The sequence below is a fragment of the Antrostomus carolinensis genome, unplaced genomic scaffold, assembly GCF_000700745.2.
Source record: "Antrostomus carolinensis isolate BGI_N321 unplaced genomic scaffold, ASM70074v2 scaffold1296, whole genome shotgun sequence".
Lineage (NCBI taxonomy): Eukaryota > Metazoa > Chordata > Aves > Caprimulgiformes > Caprimulgidae > Antrostomus > Antrostomus carolinensis.
In genome coordinates this window covers 1,460-14,070 of record NW_010320953.1, presented here as the reverse complement: position 1 = coordinate 14,070, position 12,611 = coordinate 1,460, and the positions used below count along the sequence as shown (strand labels likewise).

Below are 12,611 nucleotides of genomic sequence, written 5' to 3'. Positions count from 1 at the left end.
TCAGAAAGAGGGGCAAACAAAGAAGATGGAGCACTGTTATCTTAGTTTCTGTCTTGGTTTAGGAAGTCCAAGCACTAGCATGACCACACCGTTGAGGACAGCCCTAGAGTTACCCATGAATAAATCTAAGGTTTTGCACCTTGCTTTTCATAAATCTGTTTCTGAATGAAGGTCACACAGTACACAAAAAAAAATTTTAAAAATATCACTGCAACCTCCATGTTGTGACTAATAGCAGTGGGGAAGAACTAGGAAGAGCACCAAAGCAAAACATCCTTCTACAGTAACTACAGAAGACTTATCAACTCGGATATCTGAACTACAAGCAAGAGATGTAGTAGTCTGAGCATCCCCAATAAGATGCACCCAGCAGGCCCTGCTGCCTGAAAACTGCAAGCATTTAGAGCACAGCAGAAGGCTTTTATGGATACTTACATAGATGTGCGTGCAAAATACTACTGTTTACAGCCTGCCTTTTTGGTTTTAAGATCCCAAGAGAGTTCTTGCAACTGATCTGTTTTGCTTGGCTAAGCCAGATTCTCTTGCAGCAAGCAGGCCAAAGGAGGAAGAGAAAAAAGGTAGGTGTATGTAAGAAATATAAAGTATTAAAATGCAAATAAAAACAGGGGAGCAATGGCAGGAACTGCATATACACATCAAAAGCTTGGTAAGGATTCAGCAAAATTCAGAAGAAATGGTGAGGTCATCAAGTCTCCTCTCCTGGTCCAGTTTGAGGCACAGAAGTCTGAAGGCCCAGCAACAGATTTCAAGCCCAAGAGGATCACCCGGTCTTATAAAATTCCCTTAAACTGAGTCATGAGCCTACTTTAGTTCTTCCTCTCACTTAATTTTGTACCTATCCAAAACAACTATTTCAAAAAATACCCAGAAAAGGAGATGCAACATCACCTTCTCAACATGACAACATAAAAGCAAGCTTCTAGATATTCTTGTCACAAACATTTCCTTTTGTTTCCAGGATCCCTATTCTTTGTTGTGCCACGATGCTACTGATAACAGAATGTTTGCACAGAAAAACTGGGAGCAAAATATTCCAAAATATTGCTGGCATTCATTCCATATTGTTCAACTACTACACTAGTATTACACAGAGCAGTTTAAAGAACTGGGGAGAGAATTCACCCTTCAAAGACTCCACAGAAAAGGAACCTACAAGTAGGAAGTGCAAATTTCCCATTTCTACCCATTTGGTTCTTCCAAATCGTTAGAGTATGTTACCCTTAACTCTTCATATCCTTTTCAAGTGTGCAAAAGGACTAAATCCTGCAAACAGATTCAGAAGAATCAGGATGGACATCTGCCTTCTAATTACTGACAAAATTAGATCATTTAGCAGTTTAACGCAAGCAGGTTCAATACCAGATTTTAATGCAAATATATTTTCCCAATGATCAATGCAAACTCCTTGGCCTAACCAGGAAATAATTACCTTCATTTATGAAAGTGAAGTAGATTACAGGACAAAAGATAGGATGGTGGGTAAGAGCAGAACCAAATTCTTTATACCTGTCAAGTGCTCAGAAACAAGATAACTGCAAAGTCAGCTTTGTCTTCAAGTCGGATTCAAGAAACTTCAAGAACTTCATGAGTGTGAGTGTTTTGTTTTTTGTTTAAATCAGTAGAAGACAAAAAAACTCAAATTTTGTTCTCAGTTTGAGCATACAATCTATGAAGTAAACAATAAAGTTGGGAATGACATCTATTAAAAAAAAATTAAAAACATATCAGTAGCTGTCTTTTTAACTTTAGCTGTACAACAGGTGTTATCCCAAAGCCACTGCTCAAGAGTTTTGTTACCTTCAGTTGAAGCTTGGGCTGGAATTCTCGCACTAAATTCATGGAGGAGTCATAAATGTTGCTGCCAATTTTCACCCACTCCTTGAGGGGCACAGGGCGAAAATCTGTACAGTACAGCTCTGCATCTAACCATGAGGCTAGGAGTCCCAAATTAGGGAGGGTAGCACTCATGCCTACTATCTGTATCCCACCAAAACCAGGACTGGTCATCTTTGCCTGTCTGGAAGTGGTTAAAAGAAAATGAAAGTTAGTGACCACACACACTACTGTTCTGGAAAACAGGATTTAGAAGAACTAATACAATCTACTTCCTTCCAGCATCTAAAGTGCAAAGGGTTTTTTTCAACTTCTTGACAAAGCAGCAAGCCATCCGCTACGCTTGGTAAACACAATGTCAGGTTATGCATTGATAACAAGATAATTCAACTTTTTGTCATTTTGAACCTAAATTTTAAGCTTCTTTAAGTAACAACAGCCATAAACTGATTGCATATTTGGAGAAACTGAAAAACAAAGAATTAATCAACTATTTCCTTGCCATTAACAAAAAAAAATGGAAATAAAGGAATGATTCAGTCTCCACTGAAGCCTTTCTAAGCTTAAATGCCTTCATTAAAACACTTCCATTTGTTTCAATTTCAGTACAAATAATAGTAGACTAAGGTCTTCCTTGAGTTGAGAACCAAAGCCCTTAGTTCAGCAAAGAAGAAAGCAGCTTCAGTTCTCAAAGTGCTGAACAGCATCTGTGAGAAGGCAGTGAGAAGTAATGGACTCTTAACAGACCTGAAAACACAAACCATTAATTTAGATACCCAAATGTATATTTTAATTCAGGCTTTTACCTCCACACAATAGGGGATGTTTTATGCTCCTAAGTCTATGTTTGAAAATTACTCATCTGCATTGCACCAAGCAAAAAATTGAGACTTTAAAAAATAAAAAGGTCTGACAAATCAGTGTGAGCTCAGAAACAGCCTGAACCTTCTTAGAAGATCCTGGTAATCCTGGCAAAGATGAGACATAGGAACATAAACTAGAGTCACTGATGAGATAGAAATAAGGAAGATGTAGAAAGGCAGATTCTCTCTTACCCAAGCTCTTCAAGCATTTGCTAGTACAGCTATACCTTATAGGTTGCAGATTTTTCCCCCTAAAGCAACTTTTCACCTTTTCTCCCCTTGAAGTAACTTTTGACCTTCAAGGATTTAAAAAGTTCCAACTCTACAACACACTCTCTGCCTGGGGCAGACAAAAAACTGCTGCAGAATTTTGGCTGGGTCTGCAAAAGCCTGATGGAGAAGTAAAGGCACCCACGCTTGCAATGGAGCCACTGGACAGTTTGGAACTGGGGATCTAGATACTGAATTCTTAAAAGCCTCTAAAGCTCTTCTGAAACCTTTAATCTGTTCCCCAGTGTCCAAGCAGTTGTGCTACAGGCAAGAAACCATGCAACCACCAGGCCATTGCATGTTATAAGCAAAACCACAGATCACCCTGAGCAGTGCTAACTAAGCAGAGTACTGGCACATCCTCTTAAGTGTTCTGATCAATTCACCACCGACAAGCTAACAGCACGCTCACTCTTCTACAACACCTGAACGTTGCAGTAGGATAAATACCCCATTCCCATTCCATGAAAACTGAAAAATTAAGCAGGGCAAGTCAGCTAGCAAAAACATTAAAAGAAATCCAAAGTTTTTTTAAAAAATTGAATATGATAAAAAAGTAACTGAAAACTTCAGCCTTATTTCTTTTCCTGAGAGAATGAATCCCATAGTAGCACACAAATTGAAAACCACGAGGAAAAGAGGTTTTGACTACAATGGCAGGCCCCTGAGAGGTGGTATGATGAGATCTTTATAACCAAAATAGTCTAGGTCATCACTCTCATAAAAGCCCTGGAGCTAACCCAGATTTCCAGTCACTCAGAGAACAAAATATTTAAGTCACCCACAATTTAGCAGTAAAAGACAAATATTCTGGTCTACCCACTGTTTTGCAGCCTTCTCCGTAACATATCTAACTTTGGTCAGAAGGAGTTCCAGCAGATATCCTCGATGAGAGTCTCCCAGCATGTGCAACTCATCCACAACCACCACTCCTGTTAAAAGAGAAGCACTCAGGTTATACGGGACAAAACTCCAAACTCAGAACAAATAGCCTCCATCCTTTCATATTCCAAATGATGAACTGAAATTTATATTCACAAATCCAGCTGTGCTCACTACCACCACTATGGCTTCTTTCTGTCAGTGATTCTTCTGAGAGAGACAAATTATGACCAATGCCATGACATTTCATGCCCCCCACAATCTCACACACACACAATCACCTTTTAAAAAAGCAAAAATAAATATGCTGAGTTGTTAGTCTGGCCACCAAACACAGCACTACAGCATCTATACTGTAACCTCTCTGCAAGTAAAGACCCTCAGGCTCCAGTATCTAGAAAGGAACATTCCAGTACCCAAATGAGCTAGTCAAATCTTTGTTGACGTCACTATCTTACTTAAAAACATCACTCCTTACTAATACAGTAATGTCAGGGAAAAAAACAAACCCTTGAGCAGATGTAATTACAGTGGCATAGCCTGCTTCTTATTATATCTCCTCAGTAACGAAATCTGAATGAGCTCTACTATTTAGCTTTGGCTAAAAGAATAATGTCTAAAAAGCTTTCTGAATATCAGCAGCTGGAGACAACAGACCTGATTAGGGTCTCCCCTGAGAAGAAAACATAGGGTCACTAAAACTCAGCCATCCAATGCACCTCCTACATACATCTCAACTAGCCAGCCCTTCTGGCCAGCTGATAGGGTCACAGGGACATGAAAAAGGATGAAGGAAGGTTAAACAAAAAAAAGCAGGGCACAGAGGACACCAGGCTTCATTAGTTCTGCTGCTGTGGAATTTTTTTTCCTCTTTGGTGCAGCTATGTAATATCTTCCTGGTACAGCTAAAATAGCAGGAGCTTCAGGGCAAATGTGACCTTATATTATCTATTTCAATGCTATTTTTCCTTCTCATTTTTTTTCTCTCCTTCCTACGTATGTTCCTTCTCTCTCCGTCTGTTTTCTCTCTCCTTCTCTTTCAAGCCACTTAAGTAAGAAAAGAGTGCTGCACTACTTCATCAGCCTCTTTTACAAACTCCTACCCAACCAGCTCCTCTGTCTTCCTATATTTCCTCTATTCTGTGCTTGCTTGTAAAAAATGTAATTCATTGGTCACTAAATACATATTCATTGAGCTGCCAGAAAAAGCTTCTTCCTGCTTCCCCGTACAACAGTCTGCCTAATTTTTTCCAGCCGCTGAGACAGGACAGTGTAATCAGTTATCTACCAACGTAAAAATCATGTAAGTTACCTTTCCAGTCTTTGTGCCAAGCAGGAACACATTTTACTTCCTGAAATGAAGCACAGAACACTAGTGGTACCTACAGGTCAAAGCACAGGAAATGCCACTATTGGTTGCATGGGCCACTTGTCCTATACCTTCTGCTGTTACTCAGCTATAGGACAGATTCAAACCCACACTAAACCCATGTACTGTACTGCCCTGGCAGCCTGTGAGCACATGCCCAGTGCTCTCCTCTATTCAGGCAGTGCTCAGAACACACCCACTGGGATAGCAACAGCAGGAACAATCAAGCAACTGATATTTTTCACAAAGCTATCCTTATTTTAAAATGGAATTGCAGCCAGGGAGAACTACAGGTCCCAGCGTGCAATGGTGTTTTCTACTCAACAACAAACTCAGGAGTGCAAGTTGGGGCCAGAATTTTGTCATACTGCACTGCTACTGGAAATGAGGTGAGCCTCAGTCTCCTCTTTCTGTCTGCAAATTAGGTGTGACCCTAGAAGACTGCTGAAAAAAATCTACTAAAAAGCACCCAACAGCTACCATACAAGTTTACTGTAGAATAACTAGGCTGCTTTCAGTCCACAACCTGTTTAAAACTAAAAAGTTCTGAATGACAGGCACAGAGGATTTGTTTTGTTTTGGTTTTTTAATACAATTCTACTAATAATTTATTTCTTTTCATTTCAAGCTTAAATTAAGAAAAGAAACAAGTATCACAACAGCACATTACAAATCCATTCCCAGCTGACATGTTGAGAAGGCAGCAGATTCTTCTCTAATTCACTTTCCTAAAAATTTCTTTAGCACCAGTGTCAAAAGACTGAACAAGAGGAATACCACCTTCTGTGTACCTGGATGTTCAAAACTGACACACATTATATAATAATTAGCAACACAAAATTGCTTTTTAACTGCTTCATACAGCAAAGAGAGCTCTGCCAGGCAAAGTATTTCAGTTTATCTCAACAATTTCCAAAAGCAACTTGAGCTATCAGCAGGGGGTTGACATCAACAAAAGGAACAGCTCAAGCTTGGGATGGAATCCAGCCAGAATTGCAGTCATCTCCAAATAACTCATCTCAAAAGATAAAACACCCTCATTACAAAGTAGTCTAAATTTAGAATTAATTAGAAGATGAGGTACAATCTTGCAGTTTCAGACAAGCTTGCTTTAGGTGACTGTTAAACTGGCATTTTCAGCTCACGCTTATATTTTGCAGCTTTTAAGAAAATTTATCTCCAAATAGAAAATTTGTCAATTTCTTATTTTAAAGATGATTTTTAAACTCAAATTCAACTCAAAAAATATTTCAAATAAGCATATAAATGAAAAAACAAACAAACAAACAAACATTTTTACCCTTATCTCAGTTATACAGTCATACTGGGGCAGAAGGGAAATGGAGGGTTGCAGCAGAGGTGTTTTCAAATGGTGAAAGGAAAACATCATGCTTTAAGGAGTTACTGGTGTTGAGGACACATATTCAAACTCAAATCTTGTAATCGCTTGGCTGGTTATACTTGTATGACTCTTCTCAGGCACATTTATCTTAAAAAGCACAACAAAATGTAGGGATGGACTAGAGGTACCAACCAAAGGGATCTGACATACCTCTAGCTTCTGAAAGATGATATCATTAAACAATATATTTTAGTATACTGAGTATGTTTCCAAGGCACCCAAGCCAACATAAACATGGCCACCATGACCCCATGCTCTGCCTTACACTGGCAGTACAGCTTTATGGGGTGCTGACCTAGGATCAGACTAACCCTATTTAAAACAAATGAAAAAAAACCCCTAACCTAAATAGCCATATACTGAAATAACTAACTGCATGATCACCAGTTCTACTGCAAGGGAAGGGATAAAGATACACATTCAAGAATCGGGCTGGACTGCAAACACCTCAATTCAAATGAGCTTAAAATGCTGCACAACCAGTCTGAACCATTCATGGTGGTCGAGCCCCTACAGATGCAGGTATGAATGTGTTATCCCATGATCTCACACTCTGACAAAACCTGCAAAGCTTTTATTTCTCTTCATTCTCTCTTGTGTTTAAAAAAACGCTTTTGCTATGCAATGCTGCAGACTATTGTGATGCCAGATGCACATGGGACAGTAGTTTCACAGGTGGAGGTCTCAGAGCAGTTTGATACTCACCTAGTTTTCTAATTTTTATATTCTTAAAATAACAACCAGCTATGTTACACAGCAGAGTGAAGATGGGAGGGATCACTGTATAAAATGTAACTGGATACAGCTTCACTGAGCAGGGAAACAAAGAGAAGAACAAACTTCTGACTGCACTAGGAAAACAGATCTCTCCCCAAACACACACTGGAAACAGAGGGCTTCTTCAGGTTTTATATCTCCTCCCAAACACTAAATTAATACTACCATTATCCTGTGGTGATCAGGGCCACAGTGACCCAGAAGTCTACATTACAAGGACAGAGGGCTTTTGAGCAAACTACAAGAGAGAAATGAATGTCACAGCCCTCCTAGTCACCATGCCTACCCAGAGGAGCTCTGTGTACTCATTCCACTTATCTAGACACAGATGAGCACCAAACAAAACTCCTCCTCTTCCTTGAGCTAAGTGAAGATAAACCATGGATGTCAAAATCTCTGTGCAAAACAAATAAACATACATATATTCTTGAACTCAAACATATTCCAGACCTTCAATTCAACTTCATTAACTAGAAGATATTTGCTAGCTATGGGAATCACTGCTTACCACAGCTAATCACTGCCCCTGGACTGTCACCCATGTCAGACAGACTAAAACCTGCAGCTTCTACCAACTCATCCCAGCTGCTGAGCTACACAGGCTAGTCCTGACTGCCTTCCTAAATCCAAATCAGAGGCATTTCTGGAGAAAGAAAAATTTCTTAGTTTTCCTATGTGGCATACGAGTCACATACAGAACTGAGCAAATACAAAGTATCCCATGATTTCACATGTACTCAGAGTATGTAATAAACCTCATCCCCACAAAGGTCAAGCCTTAGTATTTTACCCAGTGAGTCCATTTTGTTTTCTTCTATTAGTCTATTGATTAGACCATTGGCTTTCTCAATGGTGCAGACAGCAACATCCAGGGCAGAGAAACGTCCAGCAGGAGATGTGCTTCCCATGTAGCCTTCAACTCTCACATCCACCTCCTGAAAAAGGGCCTGTTTTTCAAAGATACAGAATGTCATGCCCAGGTTACAGCTCTGAACTCTGACCAACACCTGCTGGAATCACATAAAAGCCTGCATCCTACAGCCACAATTTCCAGTACCTATAATGCCAACTAATCGGATTAAAGCCACAGCTCAGCCAGTTACTGCTACTTTTTTTTTTTTCCCCCCTCGCTTTCATTTTTTATTTCCAAAGCAGAAGCCACACAGCACACACTGCAGGATAAAGGGTACATAACTGAGTAAGAGATGGGGACCACTGCTTTGTATACAAACGTTCACTATTAAAAAGGTTAGAGAACACACAGTGCAGCAGTTTATAGTATCAGTGCATTACATACAAAGAAGCCTTGCTCCTGAGAAATCCTGGGCACAAGCCAAATGTGGGACCCCAAACACAAAGGTGTCACATCTCCCACTGAAAGTCAACGGCTTTTTTTCTTCCACTGCTTATTACTGCAGTGCCAAAGCTTTGGCACATTACACATTGCATTAACAAAAGGTACCGATGTTTGAACCAGATGGGGAGGATACCATATGACTTCAAGTATGTGCAGCTACAGCCAAAACTTAGGCCAGGAGTAGGAGAACACACCATCAATAATCCTCCAGCTTTACAAGATTAAAGCAAAAGCATGTCTCCATTATCAATCACTATGAAGTAGTTTTGCACTCAGCTTGCAGCATTTCATAGCTATGTGCGTGGCTAAGGTATCATCTCAGCTTATTAACACCCAAAATGTCTTAAATGTCAGAAACAATAACAAAAAGGCCTGCTAGTTTTGTATTTGGTCTTAGTAATTATTGTTACTTTGACATATTAGCTAATGGAAACAATGTTTGATATGACAGTCTTTCAAGAAAAAATATTTTTGTTTTAAAAAGACTGTTCCCACTGTAATTTTATTTTTAAATAGCTGGGGTGAGGAAGCCAAGACATAACCACATTCTGTCAGAATATATTTTTAGCAAAGTCAAAGTGAAATCAAAGGCACAAAATTCTAGTGGAACATCACAAAAACATCCTTTTATCCTTTCAGATAACATTGACACCTTCCATTTGTAGTTTTTCAGACACAATCTCCAATCAGAAAATTCCTTTAAAGTTTGTATACTATAAAATTTGTGAATAAATGCAAGCAAGAACGCTTTAAAAGTCAAAGCTGAAATAAAATGTTTTAATCAATGCATTAAAATTTTTCCAAAATTTTTCCTTTTTGGTTAAAACTTTCATTTTTTATCTACAACTTAGAAAAAGAGCAAATTTTAAATTATCTACAAATCCTTCCTGAAACAATTCTGAAAATTATTTTTTCCTCAAATCCATGCAAAAACTTCTGCTGTTTAAAAAATGTGACCCAATACGTACAACCCATAAATTTATCCTCCTTGAATGCTACTTACCTGCAGATAACATTTTTTCTCCTTGGCCACGGAGACAAAGGGAAGAATTAGAAGAGCTTTCTTACGAGTCTCCAGGACTCTCTTCAAAATAAGCAGTTCTGCAACAAGAGTCTTTCCAGCACTGGTAGGAGCTGGGGAAAGAAGAAAAAAAAAAAAGTTGTGTTTTTTAAATTAATTTTTAAAGGTTAAAAAAAAAATTCAAGGAACAAGCATCATAAAGCTAGCATAGAAAGCAGTTACTGGATTACTTGGGGCAGGACTCTTCAAATAATTCCCCTCTCCCACAGCCACAACCATATTTGCAGTTAACCCCATAAAGGTCAAGAAGACTGTAAAGTATTTCTCTTCTAGCCTCTTCCACCAAGCTACCAAGGCTGTTCTCATTGCTGCTTCAGAAGCAACAACAGCTCAGAGATAAGCAAGGGGAAAAAAACCCAACCAAACAAAAAAACCCACTACAGTTTCCTAGTTGGACAGGAGACCTCAGCCACCATGTTCCTGACCTAGCCCATGACTATATTAACCCCTCCTGGCTGGCGAGCATTGCTGTTTCCCATCTACCAACCACAGAAAACTGTGGAAGAGATGCCACATACTGAGGGTCAGCCACTACCCAGCAATCACACCCAGAGTCTTCTGGAACCAAGTAAATAAAACTCAAATACAAGCCTAAGAAAACCACCCATCCCTCTTCTAAGTTCTTCATCCTCCCAGTGTTGCTCTGGGACCTTCTTCCCATGGAGAGTAGACACCCAAGATGTCATTTCCCACAAATTTCTGGTCCCCCAGTCCTACTTCTTCTGTGCCCCTCATTCCCTACTAAGTGAAGAGACACTATAAAGGAACTGGAAAAATTAGATAGTAAATAACATTTTCAAAAGTATTTATATCTAAAACTGCTGTTATTCAGTTCCTGGTTGACATAGTCTGTAATAAAAAAAGAGAGTCAGCATTAACTGACTCCTAATTATCAGTTTCTAAAGGAACATTAACAGAGAAAGTGGGGAAAAAAGTCTCTTCTCACACCTGGAAAGGAGTCCATCAAGCCAGGTCTGAGGTACAGCGATGGGACAGACCTTAATGGGGTCTCTCCAGAAAAAAAGAGGATCTTGCCCTTTTTATCTGCCAGATCAGATACACACCAATCTGTTCTTGTAAATGGCACTGGGAAAGTTAGGGGGGGACTGGTTTTGTCAGATGTTTGCATACCTGAGTAAACTAGGTTCTTCCCTTCCAGAACTTGTCCAAGCATTAAGCATTCTGCTTGCCATTCAAACATCTGTACTACTCCCAGACTGTGGTATTTCTCCAGAACTGCTTTGGGAAGACCCCAGCTTGCGAGGAGCAACTTGTCTGCTTGGTCTTCAGGAACATTTACCCGCTGATATTGCCCTTTGGGAGGAGAAAATAAAAAAAAATTAAAAGTCAAGTATCATCCTTGAATCTGAGGTCATTTAGGTTATATACCTAAAGGTCAAACTTCTCTACAAGCTCCTGTATTATGAGAAAAGGTAACAAGGCACTGTCTTCCCTATATTTTTCAATATTTCCTATGGATGTTTCATCATTCTTCTTATCCCCTGACATTTTTTTCAATTTTTCCTCCTATAAGCTTTTCCACATTCAAATCATTTCTTCACCAAACTCTCACTCTGATATTTGCTTTCGAGACATAACAGCCATTACCAAATACATACTCAAAGAGAGAGTTTCACACTGATTAATATAACAGCATTACAATGTATTTGCCATCTCATCCTCTTCCAGAATGTTTCCTTTTTACATTACTGCTACAGAGACTTCAGTAATCCTTACAGATTACAGAACCCTACAGTCTTTTTTCTTGCTTTATGGATCAATTTAAAAAAACAACATAAACTGAACAAGCAGCTCAATGCGTGGTACTTCAGTTTATCAACACTGATTATTACCTCCACCACATTGCCAGTTTCTCTAGCTTAATTAAGTTCCTTGCTGCTTATTTCTTGTCTTTATAACCCTAAATAATTTTGTGATGGCTATAGGTATTGCCTTCTCCCTCCCTTCCTCCTCCTTTTTTATAAAGCATTAAGAAAACTTGAACTTTTTGTCCCTTTTCTCATCTGAGACAGAGAACAGGTTTCTGATCCACAGTAATGCCCCTCCCTTAACACCCACAACTATGTAGTTCCCATAACAGCATTTTGTGAAAGACCTTGTCAAATAGAGATGAAAAACAAGTAATGGTGTGTACTGGCTCTGCTGTCCCCACCCTTCCACTGGCACATTCAAAAAATTCTACAAGAAATTCCCCACCATTGCTGACAGCATAAAGGCAGGTTAGATCAGAAATACTAGCATGCATAAGCAGCCAGTATTTTCACACTCAACATACTAAAAATTCCAACTGCCTTCTTGAGCTTAAGCCCAACCTCGCTGTCACTGGTGCATGATCATTCTCCTCTGCACAAATATATAAATATATATATATATATATATAGCTTAGCTCTGAAAGCTTTGTTTCACTCTGTGTAATCACAGTACTGCACAAATACTAAACAAGAAGTTGAGCACCATCAGGAGAACAGCAGTATGCTATGAAGCACAACAGGCTTCCCAAGAGGAATTTAGAGGAGATGAGATTTGTCTATCCTAAAATGTGACTAATGTGGCAGAATGAGGATTTGGAATCATATAAATAATATTTTTTTAGAAAACCCTACATGATGGGATCTTAGGCTTCTTCCCTAATGTTAAAACCAATGAACTACATGTAAAAGACAGAACGAATAAAGGATTACAGGATTCTGCTGTTAAAGAATATCTGTTGATTAGCACTGAACATGAGTTTGGAA

At 39.1% G+C, this 12,611-nt stretch overlaps 1 protein-coding gene across 1 annotated transcript in view; it reads right to left on the bottom strand.

The window, feature by feature from the left end:
• Positions 1-11,165, bottom strand: part of POLQ (DNA polymerase theta) — a 50,953-nt gene extending 39,788 nt beyond the window's left edge. Inside the window, exons 1-5 of the mRNA XM_029085378.1 lie at positions 10,987-11,165; positions 9,778-9,908; positions 8,208-8,364; positions 3,811-3,919; positions 1,819-2,038 (exon numbers count right to left, since the gene is read on the bottom strand). Of these exons, the coding sequence (XP_028941211.1) occupies positions 1,819-2,038; positions 3,811-3,919; positions 8,208-8,364; positions 9,778-9,908; positions 10,987-11,056 (687 nt within the window). The 5' untranslated portion in view covers positions 11,057-11,165. The remainder of the gene's footprint in view (positions 1-1,818; positions 2,039-3,810; positions 3,920-8,207; positions 8,365-9,777; positions 9,909-10,986) is intronic.
• Between the last annotated feature and the right edge of the window lie 1,446 nt (positions 11,166-12,611).